The sequence below is a fragment of the Canis aureus genome, chromosome 14 (genome assembly GCF_053574225.1).
Source record: "Canis aureus isolate CA01 chromosome 14, VMU_Caureus_v.1.0, whole genome shotgun sequence".
NCBI classification, from domain to species: domain Eukaryota; kingdom Metazoa; phylum Chordata; class Mammalia; order Carnivora; family Canidae; genus Canis; species Canis aureus.
The window spans coordinates 52,108,556-52,125,992 of record NC_135624.1 but is presented as its reverse complement, the minus strand read 5'-3'; the positions used below and the strand labels follow the sequence as shown (position 1 = coordinate 52,125,992).

The 17,437-nt window shown below is 40.2% G+C and overlaps 2 protein-coding genes and 1 long non-coding RNA gene across 9 annotated transcripts in view; 1 reads left to right on the top strand and 2 right to left on the bottom strand.

Moving 5' to 3' along the window:
* SRP72 (signal recognition particle 72) overlaps positions 1-3,736 on the bottom strand; it is a 29,801-nt gene extending 26,065 nt beyond the window's left edge. Inside the window, exons 1-2 of the mRNA XM_077848127.1 lie at positions 3,577-3,736; positions 963-1,083 (exon numbers count right to left, since the gene is read on the bottom strand). Of these exons, the coding sequence (XP_077704253.1) occupies positions 963-1,083; positions 3,577-3,685 (230 nt within the window). The 5' untranslated portion in view covers positions 3,686-3,736. The remainder of the gene's footprint in view (positions 1-962; positions 1,084-3,576) is intronic.
* Positions 3,737-8,207: 4,471 nt separating this feature from the next.
* On the top strand, positions 8,208-12,083 carry LOC144283680 (uncharacterized). Its single transcript, XR_013352238.1, has 2 exons — positions 8,208-10,796; positions 11,896-12,083. It is a non-coding gene; the product is annotated as an uncharacterized LOC144283680 (long non-coding RNA).
* PAICS (phosphoribosylaminoimidazole carboxylase and phosphoribosylaminoimidazolesuccinocarboxamide synthase) overlaps positions 8,871-17,437 on the bottom strand; it is a 71,101-nt gene continuing 62,534 nt past the window's right edge. For all 7 annotated transcript variants that reach the window (XM_077848119.1, XM_077848121.1, XM_077848115.1 and 4 more), the window contains 2 exons: positions 15,683-15,841; positions 8,871-10,309 (listed from right to left, as the gene is read on the bottom strand). In XM_077848119.1, the coding sequence (XP_077704245.1) occupies positions 10,143-10,309; positions 15,683-15,841 (326 nt within the window). In that variant the 3' untranslated portion in view covers positions 8,871-10,142. The remainder of the gene's footprint in view (positions 10,310-15,682; positions 15,842-17,437) is intronic.

Here is a 17,437-nt window from a genome sequence, read left to right as displayed (position 1 = left end):
TATAGTTGTTGACCTGTGAGCATGGATTTGAACTGCATGAGTCCACTTATATGTAGTTTTTTTAATATGATATACTATCTTAGATGTATTTTCTCTTTCTTATGATTTTCTTAGTATCATTTTCTTTCCTCTAGCTTACTTTAATACAGTACATAATGCATATAGAAATATGTTTATGTCATCTGTCAGGCCTCCAGTCAATAGTAGGCTCCCAGTACAGTTTCTGAGGAGTTGAAACTTATACAGAGATTTTCGACTGTGTGGAGGATTGGTGCCCCTAACTCCTGAGATGTTCAATGGTCAACTGTACACTGCTTTATAAACCAGTATTTCACAAAAGAGTAAATATGCTGCAAAAAAACTTTATTTTATACACATTTCTTCGGGGGTTTAGGCATGACTGTAAAGAAAAATCAAATTACAGTAACAATTTAGAATATAAATTCACATTTCATGAAATAATAAATGAAATAAGTGAAAAAGATGAACAACAACAAATGTTATATATTCTAAAGACTGCTAAAGAACTCTGACACTGAACAATCTTGGTCTAAAATCCTACCTCAACAATTCTCAAAGGAGGTAGGCACAGAGATCAGGCTAAGATTGCCACACCATCCTAAAGGTTCTACTTATATATCCCTACCCTACATGTTCTAGTCCCTCTGCCTTTTTACTTTTCTTTTTAAATTAAGCTTCTGAGTTGTTCTTATGGCCTCCAAGAATTCATTATGCCCCATATCCTTCAGTAGTTTACCTGCTTCTTAGTGGTTCCAAGGAAAGACAGATAAAGAAAAAGGCTCCCTAAGGCAGAAAAGAACAAAGATACTATTGCTAAACAAAAATGGAAAAAAAGTGATTAAAAAATCACTGAATAGTGAAGGGAAAAAAACATGGAAATGGTTATAGCGATGGTAGCCATATTTCTAATAACTGCACAAACAACTAACTAAATCACTTACTTGGCCAACACTTTAGTATGAGTATTGATGACATTCAAGGCTTCCTTGAAACTTCCATTTTGGATAAGGCATACCACTTTACAGTGTAAGGCAGTTACATCATCCTTGTTGATCTGCAGTACTAGAGAACAAGAAGGGACATTTACATTTTATTGCAGCAACAACAATTAGTTGAAATGTTAAAAAAAAAAAAGACTGATCTTCATTTTTAACTTAAGAAGTGGCAAAAAGACAGTTACAAATTAGTAAGATTTCCAATGAGATAGATTCCCTAGATGCATGTACCAAAAAAACCAAACAAACAAAAACTTTTTTTTTTTTAAGATTTTATTTATTTATTCATGGGGGGGGGGGGGGGGAGAGAGAGGCAGAGACACAGGCAGAGGGAGAAGCAGGCTCCATGCAGGGAACCCGACGCGAGGCTCAATCCTGGGACTCCAGGATCACGCCCTGAACAGCTGAGCCACCCAGGGATTCCCCCACCCCCAATTTTTTTAAAATAATGAAATAAAGAAAAGAGAAGCTATTTTATCCAGCTTTTCCACCTTAGGACACATGCTACATCCTACATTATTTCATTAGTTCACAGAGAAAAAAAAAATTCACGTAGAATTTGGAAGCAAATGACTTAGGTTTGAGCATAAGCTTGTCATTACTGTCTTTAGGTCTCGGGCAAATCATTTCACTGCCAAATGTCAGTTTTTTGATCTGCAAAACGAGTATGAAAGTTATTAAGATTAAATAAGAATACTTTAGAAAAATCCATAAGCTGTGAAGTATACGAATGCAACTTATCTTGCTGGCAGTATTTTCAAAAACCATTCAAAATTTCCCCTTTCATCTAAGACAACCATCAGAAGACAGGGAAGGACTCAGGCGGCAAAGTTTCAAAGCTAAACAGCTGTTCAGTGTCAAAATGACCACAATCATTCCCTTTACCCCTGGGGAACATTAGGAACCCAATTCTATGTAAGAGTCATAATGAATCTTTCCCAATTAAGAAAATATATATTGATAAATCGGGGGAAAAAAAGTGCTGATTAAATAATTCCTGCAAGGGATCCCTGGGTGGCGCAGCGGTTTAGCGCCTGCCTTTGGCCCAGGGCGCGATCCTGGAGACCCGGGATCGAATCCCACGTCGGGCTCCCGGTGCATGGAGCCTGCTTCTCCCTCTGCCTGTGTCTCTGCCTCTCTCTCTCATAAATTAAAAAAAAAAAAACAATAATTAAAAATAAATAAATAAATAAATAAATACATAATTCCTGCAAAATACTTACTACACTGCTACTGAATGATACTGGTTGCAGGTTTAGCTAAAGGCTAAAAGTTAATTCAAAACAAGTTTAGAGGGATCCCTGGGTGGCGCAGCGGTTTGGCGCCTGCCTTTGGCCCAGGGCGCGATCCTGGAGACCCGGGATCGAATCCCACGTCGGGCTCCCGGTGCATGGAGCCTGCTTCTCCCTCCGCCTGTGTCTCTGCCTCTCTCTCTCATGAATAAATAAATGAAATCTTTAAAAAAAAAAACAAAAACAAAAACAAAAAAACAAAAAACAAAAAAAACAAAACAAGTTTAGGAATCAAATGAACTCCAGCAAGTAGCTATTTTCCTTAATGTCTGAAATCACCCAAGTGCACTGTGGCACAATCACTACTTCTTTACGTGAACAATAGGATACTGAAAATTATTTATACAATCCTGTATGCTACTGACACACTTTGTATGTTATTACTGCCTTAAACAGCCAAACCCGGTCTCGGTAATCACTTTTTCGAATCTACCAAATATAGGCTGCATGTTCGGTAAAGAAGAATTCGGCAGGACAGAGAGCACTAAAGAGCATGGCCCTATGGCAGTTACACAGTAAAGGATAAATGAATGCAAGGAGTAAACTTCACACCAAAGGCAGTTGACTCGAGATTATCAGGGGTCAAAACCAAACCAAACCAAACCAAACCAGGCCAAACTTTTCTTGCCACGTTATTGCGAATGTCACTGCTTTCACACACACACACACACACACACACACACACACACACACATCTTCTGATCTGATGACACCGGAGAGAGAGTGTATCTATGAGAGTGACAGGCCTAACATCCGGATCCAGCCCCTTCCCCTCTCCCCGGAGTCTACACAGCAGCTTCCACCTCGTTAGCATCAGCTTCTCAACTACGTGTCCCTAAGCAGGTTCCTCCCTCCGAGGCGGCCGAAGAGAAAAAGCTCCCTCAGCAACACTGTCTTGATCACTCCTCTAAAAGGAAAAGAGAAGAGGCGGCGACGTGAGATATCCGCGAAATAAGGAGTAAAAACGGAGGAGACGAGAAAACAGTTTGAAAGAGGCGCAGGGGGTTGCGGTCTCTTTAAATTCCACCGTCGCTTCCCGCGGTGGGTAAAGAGGGAAGTACACGTGGCTCTAGGCAGCCCTGGCCCCAGGCCCGGTCAGGTGGAGCGGAGGGGCTGCGGCTCACGCGCGCCGTGTGTTCGGGCCCCGGTGCCGGCGGGCGGCGGGATCTTCCACCCCCGCGTCTACTCGGCGGTGGTCGCGCGCGCCCCGAGGCGGCCGCATCCTTCCTGCGGCCGGGGGCCGCCCCAGCGCCCGCCTCGACACTTACTCTTGTTGACCGTCTTGAGAGCGCGCGTGAAGTCGCCGTTCTGGCCATAACGGTTCACTTCACTCCAGAGCGCAGGCACCGACACCCCCCCGCTGCCGCCGCTCGCCATCTTGGAGGAGACGCGGGGAGGGGCGGGACGACCTCTGCCCCGGAAGAGGATCCCGGCGGCGGCCCAGCGGCGGAGGAAGCCCGTGGTTGCTAAGCGTTTTCGAGTCGGAAGCGCCCTCGTCCCTCAAGTGGTGTCGGAGCTTGCGGTCTTAGTTTCTTTCCTCGAAGTTTGCATGGATAGAGGCGATACGTCTTACCCCAGCCGATCTGAAGGAACGAGGTGTAGGACTACGGCAAGGGGCCGAGAAGGGGTTCACCAAACGGTTTTGGCTCAAAGCCGCCTGCGTTTCCGGGACTAGCCCTGCCGGCGAAGCAGCACCCTCGTCCCACGAGGCGGAGCTGACCGGCGGTCTGTGGGATGGTACAATACTAACTGGAAACCTGAGGGAGGCCTGTGAAGCAGTACGGAGAGAGACGGCTTCTCTTGGCTGCTGGAGAATACTTCCTAAAGGAATTGTATTTGAAAAGGATCTTGAAAGATGATTAGAAAGACCTGGGGTTGGGTCTGAGGAAAATTCTGGCAGAGAAGATAAAAAGAACCCACAAGTGCAAAACACGTTCGATGAACCCACCCCTCCACCCGCCGCTGCTCTCTGGGCTCCAGTTCAGGAACAGTCAGCAACGCGGCCAAAGGATAGGCCAAAGGATATTGACGTGTAAGGGGTGAGAGTGCCCGGGCTCAGTTCCTGGCTCTGGGACTCACTAGGTGTTGGACGGTGAGCAAATTGTTTATCAGAGTCCCAGGTTTCCCGACTGTAAAACAGGGAAAGGTTTTTGTTTTTTTGTTTTTAAGATTTTACTTATTCATGAGAGAGACAGAGAGAGGTGGAGACAGAAGCAGGTTCCATGCTGGGAGCCCGACGTGGGACGCGATCCCAGGTCCCCAGGATCACGCCCTGGGCCGAAGGAGGCGCTAAACCGCTGAGCCACCCGGGCTGCCCAAAATAGGGAAAGTATTACTGTTGTTCTGGGGGATAACAGATACTTCATGCATCCTGGCATTTACAGGAGTTCAAGTAATACATAGCCATAGGTTTGGAGTTTTTGTAAGAGCTTAAATATCAAGATAGGTTTGTCAGAAGAGTACCTGTTGAGTACTCTTGAGAACGACAGGACATCTGTTGAAAGCCTACTCCGCAGACTCATTGTCAAGATCCTACTAACTCCTGCTACTTTCCCTTCTTTCCCCCACATCCTATTCTTCTTAGTCTTCAGTATTTCTCCAGATTTTAAAAAGTTACTTTGACCTTGCAGACGAGGTAGCACGCCCCATAACTTTCTTTTTTTAAAAGATTTAAAAAAAAATTTACTCATGAGATACACACACATGAGAGGCAGAGACACAGGCAGGGGGAGAAACAGGCTCCATGCAGGGAGCCCGACATGGGACTTGATCCGGGATCTTCAGGCCCTGGGCCGAGGGCGGCGCTAAACCACTGAGCCACCCGGGCTGCCTGCCTCTTTATTTTCTAATATAGCTCAGCACTTCTGAGCACCCACCATTTGAAGCCCATCTCTTTTTTTTTTTTTTTTTTAATTTTTATTTATGATAGTCACACACAGAGAGAGAGGCAGAGACACAGGCAGAGGGAGAAGCAGGCTCCATGCACCGGGAGCCCGATGTGGGATTCGATCCCGGATTTCCAGGATCGCGCCCCTGGCCAAAGGCAGGCGCTAAACCGCTGCGCCACCCAGGGATCCGAAGCCCATCGGAAATGATATGGACTATCATTTCCATGAGGCCAGGGACCTTATTTACGTTTATTCACTGCAGTACCCTAGGATCTAGCCACTGCCTGGCACATAGTTGGTACTCAACTTTTTAGCATGAGTTTTTGCTAATTTTTTCTCTAATCTCAGTTTCTTCAGGGTAGAAGGTATGTCCAATTTGTGGTTGTTGACCAGTGGTGCCTGGCACTTTCATGTCTGTTCAATATGGTATCATGTTAAAATAGAACTACTGGTCTAGTGAACTCTATCTCTGGAGAATATGATCTCTGTGAATTAGTAAAAATCGTGGAAAGCATTACAGACTTCCCTTGACTGTGAAACTGTCACACATTACAAACTATGCCTAGATTTCAGGTTAAGGGAGTTCCCAGTGACATCTGATATACCCAAAATTTTGCGTGTATTTTTCAAAGAAAAGTTTTTGTAGCTTTCCTTGGATTCTCCAATGGTGTTTTCATGCAACAGCCCTACCCTGCCTCACCCCACCCTACCCAAGGTGAAGAACGACAACTTTAGTCAAGTGATTCTCTTCTCAGAACATTATAAAAAGATTCGGTTTTGGGTTTTGCATCAGTCTGGTCTCATACTATGTAGCTTCCAGAAGTTCCTCAGAATTCCGGTATAGATTCCCATGTTTCTATTTCTTAAGTCATTTTCATCAGGTTTTGTGGCAAACAGGATATAAAAATGTGGGTTTTATCTGCCATTTTTGAGAGGAGTCTTCCAGAGCGATCTTTTTGTAAACATTTTATCTGATGCCATTTTCGTACCCTCAGGATGAAATCCAAAAGCCTATCTATCCTGGAAGATCCTTGATGGTATGGCCTCTGCTTTCCAACCTCCCCAGCCCACATAGATCTTTTGTTATTCACTCCTTAGTCCCCTGCATGTAATACTCCTCTAACATTAGTTACGTGTGGTTCCATGTTGCCCTACCTATGGGAATTTGCACATTTATTCATTCAACAAATATTTACTGAATGCTTTGTGTTGGTGTCCAGCATTATACTGCTCCCTAGGGATATAATTAACAAAAAGAACTCCGTGTACTCATGGAATTTATTTTCTACTTGGAAGAGGTAGGCAATAAATACACACTGTGTTCAGTGGTAATAAATTCAATGAAAATTAAGGTAAGAGGGATTGAGAATAGAGTGCAAAGAGTTAGAGACCTACCTTCCTTTTTGTTCACAATGTATACTTGTTTTAATTTCTTCCTCCCTTGTGTACTCAGAATCCTTGATCACTTACTCCATATTAGACAATGTATGTTTTGAAAAAAACAGGCAGGAGAAATATTTAGTCCTACTTTACAGATAAGAACTAAAGCTAAAAAAAAAACAAAAACAAAAACAACCACCAAAGCTCAGAATGATGTACCCAGGTAAATCTTTTCATTTCCATTCTACTGTTATTTTCACTGTACCACAATGCTAGATGAACAACTCAGTCTCAAGTAATTTGAGATCATGGGGAGTTAAATGCAAAAAAGCACCACTAAAACAATTTCACTCTGGCTGCCCAAGAACTGTGGGTTGAAGAACTCTGGATAAGCCACATTATGCTGATTCCCTGCCCTTCTCCCCTATGTTCAGAAATGAAATCAGCTGAAGGGAATATTAAATTTGAGGTGGATTTTATGGTGAATCAGTTTCACTCATACCAACTTCTATAGTCTGCCAAAGGGATATTACATAATGTATTCAGGTATCAGGATATACTTTACATATGTTGACTCAATTCTCTTAACAGTATCAGGGTAGTATTTGCAGGTCCTCAAAAAGGCAGAGCTGTTTTACCTCCTGCTTCCTTAGTCTGGTTATTTCCCCACACTTTCTTTCTTTCTTTCTTTTCTCTTTCTTTCTTTCTTTTCTTTCTTTCTTTTCTTTCTCTTTCTTTCTTTCTTTTCTTTCTCTTTCTTTCTTTCTCTTTTCTTTCTTTCTCTTTCTTTCTTTCTTTCCTTCTTTCTTTCTTTCCTTCTTTCTTTCTTTCCTTCTTTCCTTCCTTCCTTCCTTTCTTTTCCTTTCTTTCTTTTTCTTTTTCTTTCTTTCCTTCCTTCCTTCCTTCCTTCCTTCCTTCCTTCCTTCCTTCCTTCCTTTCTCTTTCTTTCAAGATTTATTTGTTCATGAGAGACACAGAGAAAGAGGCAGAGACAGGCAGAGGGAGAAGCAGGCTCCATGCAGAGAGCCCGACATGGGACTCGATCCCCGGTCTCCAGGATCAGGCCCCGGGCTGAAGGCAGCGCTAAACCACTGAGCCACTGGGGCTGCCCATTTCCCCACATTTCTGCATGGCTCACTCTTTTACATCATTGCTCTGCTGTCTGCAAAAACCTTACTCTTATCTCCAGCACTATCCTATCACTTTGGTTATTCTTCACATGCACTTATACTTCCCTAATTCTACCTAATACATCTTTTATGGTTTGTTATCCTCAATAAGATTTTTTTGACAGTGGGGGCCTTGTTTCTGTTCAGTACTGTTATCTTAGGGCCTCAAATAAAACCAGGCAAAGTATGTATCTCATGAATATATGAATGAATAAAGCTTCACACAACTTGTCTTTTATTTGGCTACAGTGTTTACATTTCAGAAGGCTTTAAAGCAACAGCAATTGTAAGCATGCCTTTATGATACAAAGTACTATATTACTTGGACAAATTTTTCCTCCTCAGTTTGTTTACCTACAAGCCCCCAAGAAAGTATAATCACCCAGATGGCAAACTAGGTAGTTCTTTTTTTTTTTTATTTATTTTTTTTTATTTATTTATGATAGAGAGAGAGAGAGAGAGAGAGAGAGAGAGGCAGAGACATAGGCAGAGGGAGAAGCAGGCTCCATGCACCGGGAGCCCGACGTGGGATTCGATCCTGGGTCTCCAGGATCGCGCCCTGGGCCAAAGGCAGGCGCCAAACCGCTGCGCCACCCAGGGATCCCCCAAACTAGGTAGTTCTATACAAGTTAATGTAACAGTTAAAGTACTTTCAAACAAGTATTTACTCTGGTATTACTGAAAAGACACTACTGGAGATATACTCTAAAATTGATAATGACCATTGAAATGGTCTTATCCACTTATCTAAATTGGTGTTTGAAACTTCTGTACTGCACTAAAGCAGGTGGAGTTTTGCTAGGGAGGGATAGAAGAACTGAAATTGCAGTCAATAACTATTCAGAGGCCACAAAGCCAAAGTTTAAAGATGTTAAAATCATCTCTTTTTAAGTGTTCTTGTGAACTAAGAATGAAGCAGTACGTTATTTTTACAATTCTCCCATCTCTAGAAGGCTGCTAGGCATAGCACATCACAGCAAAAGGCAATGTGAGGAAATAAAGTGTAAGCTTTTATTTTCTCCTCTTTTGCAGCTTCTAATCCAACAAAGAACTGTAAGTAGCCACTGTAGTTAGAAGGGATTTGGGAAGGCTTCACGGAGAATGTGAAAATGAAGCTCTAGTAAATAGATTTTTAAAAAAAATTTTATTTATTCATGAGAGACACAGAGAGAGGCAGAGGCAGAGACATAGGCAGAGGGAGAAGCAGACTCCCTATAGGGAGCCTGATGTAGGACTCAATCCCGAGACCCCAGGACCATGACCTGAACCAAAGGCAGATGCTCAACCACTGAGCTACCCAGGTGTCTCTGATTGCTTTCTATAAAATGAACATATATATAAAATTTTACATGGAAGTTTAAGGGGTTCACAGACATTCAGATTAAAGTTTAGTGATCTATCTGCATAATGTAACCGTGATTTCCAAACAGTTTATAGATTGATGATAAACTTTAACACCTCTCAGTAACAACTACTCCTTTAGAGGTGAATCTTACTGGGTACCCTGCCCAAACTTCTATTGTTATAAGAAACTAGTATGGTTATCAACTAGGAGATTCCAATTTTGGAAAATCATGGTAGGCTGAGGATTGTTAGTTTGGCTAAAACATGTATTATCAGAATTAAAATAATTTTATGATCCACAGAGGTACCTATTACAGCTAAGTAAGATTTACTAAATCTTTCATTTGGAATGACAAAGCTGACTCTACTTTTTTTCCATGGAAAACTGCCCTGACATTTATCAGAGAAGTTCTCAGAAAAGTCCCTTATCCATGGCTTTGACAGTATCCCTTCATCTTATTTCCATGTGTCTTTCCTACCCCCAACACCAATCTCAATTTTTCTTAAACAAAAAACAAAAGCAAAGCAAAACAGCATCTGTCTATAGCTATAAATACACATCTATTCTGAGATGTTGACTGCAAATAAAATACCACGCCCTTAGGATTTTATAAAGATCATAATGTAAAAGAGGATTATATTGCTCTTATCACTCTAAGATTTAAGCATTTTAACTTTTTAAAACTTATGGGCGGAGATACAGAAGGTCAAGTAACTTTAGAGCTCTGTAATAGGTACGACATTATTAGCATTTAAGAAATATATCTGATTATGTTAACTACCTAACAGTGACCTTTTATTTTTTTTACAGTGACCTTTTAGTAGCTAAGAGATTTTAAGTGTCTTTCTAATAATTTCACTTCCTCTAAAGAAATACTAGTAAATATGTCCATTTAGTCTACTGATCCATGAATCTGGAGAAGCGTTTATTCACTAGTAAATTTTATTATTTTGATTGATTTAAAAACTTTTCATCTTGATTTTTTTCTGAAACTAAATAAGAAATGTATAGTTTTTCTACCAAAAAAAAAAAAAAAAAAAAGCAATGATGTTTTATAAATTGCCCTTTCGGATTTTCTTGTCAGCCTGTTTCAAGGAAATCCATGTGTTCAATATACTTGCTCGAAGTTTAGCCCATACCAAATGGTTGTTTAATCCAAATATCTGAGCAGCAAACTGAGCTGATCCTTCTGGGGAAAGTATGGTCGAACAGCCAAGACCTATTGGTTCAGAAAAGAAAAGAATTTTAATCTGTCAGTTAATAATGAAAATAGCACTTAGTAGATTCTTTTAAAGTAATCTCTACATCCAACATGGGCTCAAACTCATGACTCCAAGATCAAGAGTCACATACTATATCAATTGAGCCAGGCAGGGGCCCTTAGTAAACTATTTCATACTCAGAAAAGTCCTGTTAACTACAAACAATAAAACGCTACTGTATCATCCTTGTTTAAAATAGGATCTGTGGAATAAGTTTTCATGGAGTGGTAAAGTGATTATTAAGAGGTAGGTAGTATTTCTCTACCATGAACAGGTATTTTATATGTATCATCTATCATTCTTTTCACTGATTCATCTGCAAAGAAATTCACCTTTTTCAAAGTTTTTTTCACATACAGTAAACCCTTAAATTCCTAGAGAAAGGCAACAGAAATAAAACAAGGATCAAGTGGAAAGAAGCACTTGTTCTTGGACAAACCTGAGGTACGTTAATTTTTTTAAAAATAATTTTCTAGCTGCCACTTTTGTCCTTACACTTTAACTATTCTAACAACTTTAAGCAGTAAAAAACCTTAAACCTAAAGATAATTTTATGAAACATCAAGTTATAAGTAAATTCAGTATTTATAAGATCTAAGAAAGTAACTTCCTTGGGGGCCACATAATTTACTCAGGCAGACTTTCTGTTATGGGATGGTACTATTGTATGTGTCACTTGAGTGAAGTACTAACTAGCTTATAGATCCAAAAGCTTCATTTTTCCAATATTCTTGGAATTCATCAGGCTCTTTGACCCCTCACTGCCCTAAAATCAAGCATAAATCACAAGGCCAATTTATTAGTTTGTATTAATAAATCAATTTATGCAGCTCCAACACTTATGTGTCATTGCTCAATGTACTTCATGTTAACATTAATATCCTTATCTATTAAGACGGGAGTGATAAGTAGTAGCTATCTTATGTGAGCATTCAACAAGTTAATATAGATAAAGTGCTTGGGGCAGTGCCTGGTGCATAGTAAATACTCAATGAATGTCAACTGTTATAGTAGTAGTATTCTAGGTACAGAGTTCTACTCTAGTAACTAAAAAAGACCTGTGCCTACTGCTCAGGGCTCCCTTTCTGACATCAGGAAAGCTTAATTAGCAAAGAATTAGGTTATCTAGTGATGCCATAAGAGAAAGAGAAACAGTTTTCAGGATTTTCAAAGGGCAGTGTAAAACTCTTCCTCAAAAGATTATACCAATTCTAGTGATCAGAATGTACAAATCTTCCATATTCCCATTCTCTAGAGAGAAAAACTGCCAAATTCTTGCTCATCTTATTCTCCCTTTTCTAAACTCCACTGATAATACCTGTACTATTCCTGACATAAATTTAATTACATTTTCATTTATAGCCATAGTAATTTCTAACTAGAGAAGTTGATACAATCATATGTCCAGCTAAAGATGACTAATCAAGGTGGATTAATCACAAGGTGTGTCCCTGAAACTGTATAAAAACAGTAGTAAGTAGCTGAATGTTATACTAAAAAGTTTGTTCAATATGTTTTTTGATTCTAAATCAAATATGTTCAGCTGTGGGACACCTGGGCGGCTCAGCGGTTGATCCCGGAGACCCAGGATCGAGTTCCACTTCGGGCTCCCTACATGGAGCCTACTTCTTCCTCTGCCTGTCTCTACCTCTCTCTCTCTGTGTCTCTCTCATGAATAAATAAAATCTTTAAAAACAACAAAAAAACCAAATATGTTCAGCTGTAAAAATATTTTTAGTAATGGTATCCTATTTTTTCTATACTTGAATTAAAAATATCTACCACAGCTTTAAAAAAATAAAGAAAAATAAAAACAGCAGTAAAGGGAATAAAGAAAATAGACATAGGGATGCCTGGGTGGCTCAGTGGTTGAGTGCCTCCCTTTGGCTCAGGTTGTGATTCTGGAGTCCTGGGATCGAGTCCCACATTGGGTTCCCTGCATGGAGCCTGCTTCTCTCTCTGCCTGTGTCTCTGCCTCTCTGTGTGTATGTCTCAAGAATAAATAAATCTTTAAAAAAAAAAAAAACATAATAAAATAAAAGCACAAAATGATAACAGCAATAACTTTTTGTCAGCTGTAAAGGAAATGGATCTACTAACTTAGTAGATCAAGAAAATTTTATCCTAAACTGAAGAAAGATGAGAAGCAAAGTGACCAATGTTAAAAAAGCCATGCAAAAGGTTAGGGAATTAGTGGCACCAGATACTTTTGAAGGGAGAAGTGGGGGGTAAAAATGGGGCTAAAAAAAGGGAGACTGGCTAAAAGTCAAGAAGCAGTTAGGCCATCAGATCTATTCTATGCACCTAAGCAATTGCCCCTTCTATACCATAGCAGAGTCTTAAATTTTTGTGAAGGTAAAACAGATTTTAGTTCAGACTTCTGTGGACTGGAGGGCACTAGGCACAGCTGAGACAAGGAATGCCATAGCGAAAACGGGATTAAGTTTTACACAGGCTGATGTTAAGATCCCCAGATTCCAGAATTCGGATAGTCAGGTTTATTCCTCTAGGTAGCAGACTGAGACTACAAAGATTCTTTGGGTAATTCTAGTCATACATGAGAAAAGATCAAATGACACTGATGTGAGAGATTATTCAAAGAATAACCCTACTAGATCACCCCACAGTGGAGCCATTTTTTTTTTAAGATTTATTTATTTTGAGAGAGGGAGTGAGTGAGCATGTGGACATGTATGTGGGAGACAGGCAGAGGGAGAATCTCAAGCAGACTCCTAGCTGAACACAGAGCCTGATGCAGGGCTCAGTCTCACCACCTTGAGATCATCCACTTGCATAGACCTTCGAACTGGTGTTTTATCATATGCAACAAACAGCCAAGGATAACCAAGGAGAAAAGGAACTAATGTGAAAGTAAGCATAATTTCTGAGACTTAAAAAGATGTTATTGCAAAGATTAAACACGAAAAGGAAGGCGGGGGGGGGGGGGAGGGGAGGGTGGCCAGAGAACAGAAAACAGCTCTTACAAATTAAAAATGCCATATCTAGAATGAAAAACTCAATAGAACTCAATAAGAAAAAACAGAAACCAAAAAGTTCCAAATTTGGATAGTAAATCAGAAAATGAGAAAAGAGAAAATGGAGGAGGAAGTAAAGTATTAAAAAAATCATAGAAAATTTCCCAGGACTAAAAAATCAGCGTTCCAGATTTAAAGAGCCCACTGAAAGCCCAAGATGAAAATAATCATCAAGACACATCTTTGTGAAATTATTTTTTTAAAGATTTTATTTATTAATGAGAGACACAGAGAGAGGCAGAGACACAGGCAGAAGGAGAAGCAGGCTCCATGCAGGGAGTCTGACGAGGGACTCAATCCCAGGTCTCCAGGATCAGGCCCTGGGGAGAAGGGGGCACTAAACTGCTGAGTCACCCGGGCCGCCCATCTTTGTGAAATTTAAGAAAAATGGATAGAAAAAGATGCTAAAAGTTTCCAGAAAGAAACAAAATTCGTAAATAACCTAGAATCAGTGTGGTAGAAAGGCAGTGGAGTTCTCAGTAACTCTAGAAGACAGAAGACAATGGAGTAATTCCTTCAAAATTGTAAAGGAAAATAATTTGCAATCTAGAATACCATTCCTAAATTATTGAGTATGAGGCTATGATAAAAACATTTTAGATACAGGAGTTCTCAAAAAGTTTACCATCTATATACCTCCTCCTCAGGAAGTTCACTAAGAATGCTCTCCAACAAATTAAGGAGTTAACAAAGAAAGGGGAAGACATCCGACCTAGGCAATAGGAGATCCAAGACTAGAGAAGGGCAAAATGGACGTCCAGGATGATGGTAAAGAGAAATCCTAAGGCAATGGCAGTACAGTTGGCCTAGAGAGAAGCCGGTCTATACTGGAACAGATTAGAGGGCTCAAGTACTTAACATATTTGACACATAACAAGAGCAGATTTACAATAAAATAAAGTTTAGCATTTAACAAACAATCAAATCTTACTGAAACAATATAGACTCTCAGGACTTGTAGATCAAATCATTATCTTGGACTATGATGAGACTATCACAATATTGTTATTCTAGGAGATTCTGCTCAGCCAATTGATAAAACGTCCTTGTGTGTTATTTATTCTGATCTCTAATTTATAGAAATAAAACTTCATTTCTTTTTTTTTTGTTGTTGTTAAAAGATTTTATTTATTCAGAGAGAGAGGCAGAGACACAGGCAGAGGGAGAAGCAGGCTCCATGCAGGGAGCCTGATGCGGGACTCAATCCCGGGACTCTGGGATCACGTCCTGGATGAAGGCAGATGCTCAACCTGCTGAACCACCCAGGTGTCCCAAAATTTCATTTCCTTTACAGACATAACATAATCACATTTACTTTTAAAAACTCAAAACCATGAATGATATATTCTTGGGGAGAAAAACCCAAATCGAACTTGATCTATCTACACATCTCACCACTAGTTTATAGAAAATATAGAGGATGGAAAAGCATGTTAAACAACATTCAGAAATGTAATCAGCTAAATCCAAAATGTAGAAAATTCTATAGGATAAATGAAAGGGAAAAAAAGGAGGACTGAAAGAGACTTAGGAGAGACAGCAACTAAATGCAATGTTAAGGACTGTGTTAGATCTTGAACAACTATAAAAAATGATGATCAGGAAAACTTGAACACTAACTGAAAATCTGAAGATTTTAAGAAATTACCATTAATTTGTGTAAGTGTGAATATGGTATCATGATTATGATTTAAAAACTAGAGTTCTTACTGCTTAGAAGAAGCATATTTAAGTATAAAATGCTTTGTCTAAGATAGACTTGGAAATAATCCAGCAGAAAGGGCTACAGATGTAATAAGATGTTAAATGTTGAAGCTGAACAAGGGGTACATGTAGATTTCACTGTTATTCTACTATTTTGCATGTTTGAAATTTTGCAAGGAAAAGAACTTTTTTTTTTTTTTTTTGAGAGAAAGCCAGCCAGAACAGGGGGTGGTGCTAAGGGAGAGAGAGAATCCCAAGCAGGCTCAACACTCTTCACAGAGCTCCACATGGAGCTCAACCTCATGACCCTGAGATCATGACCTGAGCCGAAACCAAGAGTCAGATATTTAACTGAGTCACCTAGGCATCCCTGTATTATTACCTTTTTTAAGATTTTATTTATTTATTCATGAGAGACACACACACACAGAGAGGCAGAGACACAGGCAGAGGGAGAAGCAGGCTCCCTGCAGGGAGCCCAACGTGGGACTTGATCCCCAGACCCCAGGATCACACCCTGATCAAAGGCAGACACTCAACCACTCAGCCACCTCTTTAATAAACAATTTTTAAAAACTGAATGTATCTTACCGCTGGGTAGTCGAAGAGAAGACCACACATCCTGAGCTCCCCAGTCTGGAGTGAGTGGAGGGCAGCTGATAACTGGGTATGCAGTGTTGCCAGACATCACTGGACCCAAACCATTGCTTCTGCCTGCCACTGCCACAAATACAGTAGGAATGCCATCCCCTAGGGAAATTACACGTTTGTAATTGAATTGAAAGGAAATTTTAAGTTAGATTAAAACAAAATCCTGTATATCTTAACACCTTCAGTTCCTTTATTAGCAGTCTCCAGAAAAAGCATAAATAAGACAATATACGTTTCACTTTGCCATCTATTATATCAAAGGAGCAAGTAACGAAGTAGCAAGAATAGGTCTGGCCATCTTTGAGGTTTATAGTACAAACAGGGTACCAGCGTGCCATTGAGGGAATGGCTCAAAGGCCTGGCTCACCGAAATAAAGAATGATACCACTTGAACCAGTGTCCGTCCTGGTGTCTTTCAATCAACAGGGTAGAGAAAGACCTTGTTAATGGAGACTCAAGGTTCAGGAGCACATTTGAAAGAAGGCAGGCAAATTCAGTAATACAGTACCCAAATATTTAAGACCCCTCAATACATTTTCTAACATAACTCTTAAACATTTCATTCTTTGATATATTTATGTTATTCCTTTGTTTCTTACCACAGAGATTCCTAACCTGGAATCCAAAATTGTATTTATTTTTACTTTTCTGAGGAAAGAGTTCAGGCTTTCATTAACTTAAAAGAGGTCTAAGAACTTATCCCAGTTCCCTGCCCCGTTCCCAAACCTTAATATGTTCCTGTAATAACTATCTTTAGAAAAAAATCAACATTTTTCCCAGTTGAGAAACATTTAGTTATGTCTGTAGGACTCCATTATTTTAGATCGATACTATCCCATCAAGGTGTGTATGTATGTATGTATTTATCTATTGAAAAGGACTTTATTTATTTATTTTTATTTATTTTTTTAACAAAATTTTTTTTATATTTCTCTATATTTTTTAAAGATTTTTTAATTTATTTATTCATGAGAAACACAGTGAGAGAGAGAGGCAGAGACACAGGCAGAGGGAGAAGCAGGCTCCATGCAAGGAGCCTGATGTGGGACTCGATCCCGGGTCTCCAGGATCACACCGTGGGCTGCAGGCAGCACTAAACCGCTGCACCACCGGGGCTGCCCCCTTTTTTATTGAGACACACACAGAAAGAGGGAGAGACACAGGCAGAGGGAGAAGCAGGCTCCCTATGGGGAACCCGATGTGGGACTCAATCCCCAGACCTCGGGATCATACCCTGGTTAAAGGCAGATGCTCAACATTGGGCCACCCAGGTGTCCCAAGGCATTTCTTTTGTATACTAAATTATAAAATTATTCCTTAGTTTTATGTCTAACTACCTTTTAGGAAAGGCTGATCATTATAAATATTTGTAAGGACCTACTACCTCAACTAAAATTGTTGTAGACAATTATGTCTCACTTTTTCTTGGTGGGTGGGGGCCTCTACTCTTTTATTTTTTTTGACTTTTTTTTTTAAGATTTTATTTATTTGACAGAGAGAAAGCACAAGCAGGTTGAGTGGCAGGCAGGGGGAGAGGTCTGAGAGGCAAGCCCCTTGAGAAGCAGGGATCTTGTGGGGGGCGGGAGGGGGGCTTGATCCCAGGTCACTGGGATCGTGATCTGAGCCAAAGGCAGATGCTTAACTGACTGAGCCACCGAGGTGCCCCTATTTTTGATATATTTTTTAAAAAACCTG